Genomic DNA, 3,821 nt, shown 5'->3' with positions numbered 1-3,821 from the left:
CCGCCTCGCCGCCGCTCTCTGCCGGCCGGTTCCCGCACTTGAACACAACACGGCGGTTGCCAAAGGGCAAGAAGAGCCGGTATTTAAAAATGAGCCCGTTACCGCCTTCTGTACTAATCACACAAGGAATTACTTCCACTTGCTAAAAACAAACACCCAACCATAAGTCGTTACCTTTTGACTTTTTCCTTTTAATAGCATCATTATCAAGAAAGTAAATACCCAGAAAATTCTCTTAGCAAGAAAAGAAATGTGCCACTGTGGTCTTTGCACCTTTTTTTTTATTTTTAGATTTTTTTTTCCAGCTCACTGGCTGTCACTGCAACCAAAATGTAAATCAAGTCTTAAATGGAATCTTTTGTTAAATCTGAGCCAGTTTTGGCTGGCAGACATATGGTACACTTCAAAATTAATCCTTTTACCAAGATGATAGAGAAATAAGCGCTCAGAACTCTAGATGTACCTCCTACACCCTACTTCCAGAATTGACAATATACAAGGTTACTCAGTACTACACAGTACTACACGGTACCCCTAAAACACAGCATTCCTCCACATTTCCAAGACATGCAAATTATCTAAACTTTTTTTCTGCAAAAAGCATACAGTTAGTCCATGTGATTTGCCTATCACCTACTTCTATTTCAGCTTCTATTCTAACTTGTGACCTACACAGTTTCTCTTATGTGCTCTGACGTTGTTGTTCTGTAATGGAGCTGCTTTTCCTCCAACAGCAGCAACCTTTTCCCCCACTGTTACAGGCCTCTCAACTACTGAAAAATAACCCATCAGTCAAGTATTGGAGGAAACAGTTAAAAATCCACACCTTAAAGAAATGTCAATTTTTCAGGATGTCCCATTTACACATAGAAAAGTCAGTATCTGGTAAGCAAAATGAAATAAACACAACAGTGGCAACTTGTAAAAGTGTACATAAACTGAGCTATCAAGTTGATGTAGAATTCCCCTGAGCTGACAGTTAAGGACTTTATCCAGTCTTTGTGACAAAAAAAAATAACAAGAACAGATAAGGCATGAATTACACCATCAGTTTATGCTAGCTGTCACAGTATTTACTGTGAGACAAACTTTTACAATGCAATAACAAGCACAACCACCTACAATCCATTACAGCAGAAACTAGCCACTTAATCTAAGAATGAGGCCTCACCAGTCCTTGGCACCGAGGATCCTGGATTTATATGTAAAGTTACCATTTGCATCAGGTTGACTGTGAAACCCTGCTCTCCATTTCAGCTGTTACTTGCACCTTCCTTACAAGTCACTAGCATCAGCCCAGCATACACACAGCCTCAGTGGGGATTAGGCTTTAGAGCTGGGCCTGCCCAGTTCATGGAAATCTTTCTTCTAGAGGTTTCCAATTCACATTTAGGTATTTGAAGGCATCTTCTCAGAAACACAACTTTCATCCCAGACAATGTTGCAGGACGTGGAAATTGTATCTCAGATGTAAAAGCATCCCTCATGAATACGATTAGATACCTGGCACAGCAGACTACTCATTTCCTTCACCTGGGGAGCAGCAGTAGCCACATCAGGGGCAGTCAGCATCCGATCTCCTGCTTAATATTTATTGATGCCAAAGATTCGAACACCATGCAACTGAGGCAGCTTGGGGATAAGCACAGTCAGGAGAGAGGTTGTGTTGAGGATAAAGTGGGTTGGATCATACTTTGTATAGAAACTCGCCAGGAAGTACCTGCAGGAGAAAAGGGAGCAAGCTTAGTTGATGAAATCTTTGTCTAAAAAATAAACAAACAAAGCACAGCTGAAAAATGTGCTTCAGTAATCACTAATATTCTACTGGTTAACAACTGATCTATTCCTGTATTAAATATCTCACCCGAGGTTCTAGAATATCTACAGCAAACGTATGGACTAAGTCTCTTCTTGCCATACTTCTCAAGGTGCTAAAAAGCAACTCTCAGCTAGTATATCCCTCCAGCACTCCTCCCTGCCCCTCAAGTTGGAGTCTCTGACTTCTGCAGCTACAAGCCTGATTTATGATACAGGTTTTAAATAGTGTAAGATCTGTTACCCAAATACTTGCGGTTCTGCTACCCTAGCAAGCTCAGGGACAAAGCACTTGACATTTTTCAGTGCTGAGCACATCTGGGATTGGTGTGATTTTAAAATGCTTCCATTCTGGCAGATATTTCCAGCATATTTTTTCTTCTAAGCTAGTCCACAACCTGTTCAACTGCAAGAACAAGGAAATGTGTCTCAGAAAATCCAATTCACTACCAACTTCTTGAGCTTTGAGCCAGTAATTTAATCTTGTTCTTTGCAAAAACTAGTCAGAGAAATGATGCCAGCACATTGTTAGGTTTTTGGGGTTTTTTCCCAGCAAAACCGAGATGCTTATTCAGCTACTTACACATTATTAGTGAACGAAGAGAACCATACACAAGAGTTATCAATATAAAATTCCCACTGGAAAGTGGGAATCAATCTTTGAAGAAAGAGATATTTTTTTTTTGAGGAGTTATATATATTTTTTCAGTTTTTATCCTTTGTGAACCAATTTTCTAAACACGATGCAGGATCTTTCCCTTCCCCTCCAACCCTGCCATGCAAGTGGACAACTTCCTTCAGGGAAAAACAGAAAGTCTTTTTAGAGTTGCATGTTAAATATGTATCTGATTTCCTTTAGTTGCACAACCATACTTCTGTTGACAGAGACAGGTGGTGTAGGATTTCGCATCTATTTACCTAACTAGTGTAAACAGAGGACAATCTGTACAAAGCAAAACCAACATGCAAAAATCCTGGCCCATTCAGTGAGGATGGCCACACTCCTCGGAACTCACAAGTTGCAAAATGGTTAATAAATGCTGTAATGTGTTAAAGGCAATTAGTTTAGATTTTCAGTATTTATGACTTCACAATCTCTTAAAGAACTTCAAGAGTTAACAGTAAGTGTTCCTCACATCCTTTCTAATCTTTATAACCTGCCTCATTAATATCTGTTTACAAACTAACTTCAGTATGTGAACTAAAGCTGCAATAAGATTGTTCATTATACAGCCTGTAAATATGTACTCCCTACTTCTGCGATGTAGAAACAAACAAGCAAAGAAAGAGAGAACATGCTCTTAGAACATAAATTGCAACCCATTTAGCTGCAGCTTTTGAAATCATTGTTCTATGATTCAATTAATCCATAATACAGTTTTGAACTCACAGAATTATAGGAGAGATTGTGAAGAATTTTCTTGAAGATGTAAATTGTACTCCATAATCCAGTTGTTCCCAGTGTGTTAGTAGCCTAGCTTTCCCCTGATCAGGTGTTTCAAAAGGAGTTCCCTTTACTGCATGCAAAAACACATACATTCCCTGGGAAAAATAAAAGTGAATACAGTGGCACTTTTAGCTATATTTTTTTTGCAATTGTTACATTCTTCAATGCATTGTGGGAAAAAGAAAAAAAAAAAAGTAAATGAATTCTCATCCAGAAGAGCTGCTAGCCTGTAATGACAAATTATCAAAGAGCAAGGAAGAGACAAGTGATTTGCCAGAGGTTGTGCAGTTAGTGGCACAGTCAGAATTAAAGCCATTAAAGCCAAAGTCTATGAGACATACAATCCACCGCCTTGTCTTCTACATTAGATTGCAAAAATTGCATGAAATCAACCGAATTTTAATAAGCACAGTAGCGAGCTTAGGGCTGCCAATTTATATGACCACTTTCCTAACATAGTGCTAATTGAGTTATGAGGTAGAGTCTGCACAAAACAAAAAATCTACCTACAAATACTAGCAATATTACAAGAATTTCTGAAAGCTTTCTCCCCCCCCCC

At 38.9% G+C, this 3,821-nt stretch overlaps 1 protein-coding gene across 2 annotated transcripts in view; it reads right to left on the bottom strand.

The window, feature by feature from the left end:
- Positions 1–182: 182 nt before the first annotated feature.
- Positions 183–3,821, bottom strand: part of ORMDL1 (ORMDL sphingolipid biosynthesis regulator 1) — a 7,085-nt gene continuing 3,446 nt past the window's right edge. For both annotated transcript variants that reach the window (XM_026852894.1, XM_026852895.1), the window contains exons 3-4: positions 3,206–3,357; positions 183–1,720 (exon numbers count right to left, since the gene is read on the bottom strand). In XM_026852894.1, coding sequence (XP_026708695.1) covers positions 1,585–1,720; positions 3,206–3,357 — 288 coding nt within the window. In that variant the 3' untranslated portion in view covers positions 183–1,584. The remainder of the gene's footprint in view (positions 1,721–3,205; positions 3,358–3,821) is intronic.

The sequence above is a fragment of the Athene cunicularia genome (assembly GCF_003259725.1).
Source record: "Athene cunicularia isolate RWA chromosome 7 unlocalized genomic scaffold, athCun1 chr7_part1, whole genome shotgun sequence".
In the NCBI taxonomy this organism is placed as follows: Eukaryota; Metazoa; Chordata; class Aves; order Strigiformes; family Strigidae; genus Athene; species Athene cunicularia.
The sequence above is the reverse complement of the archived record's forward strand: the minus strand, read 5'-3'. Positions and strand labels throughout refer to the sequence as shown.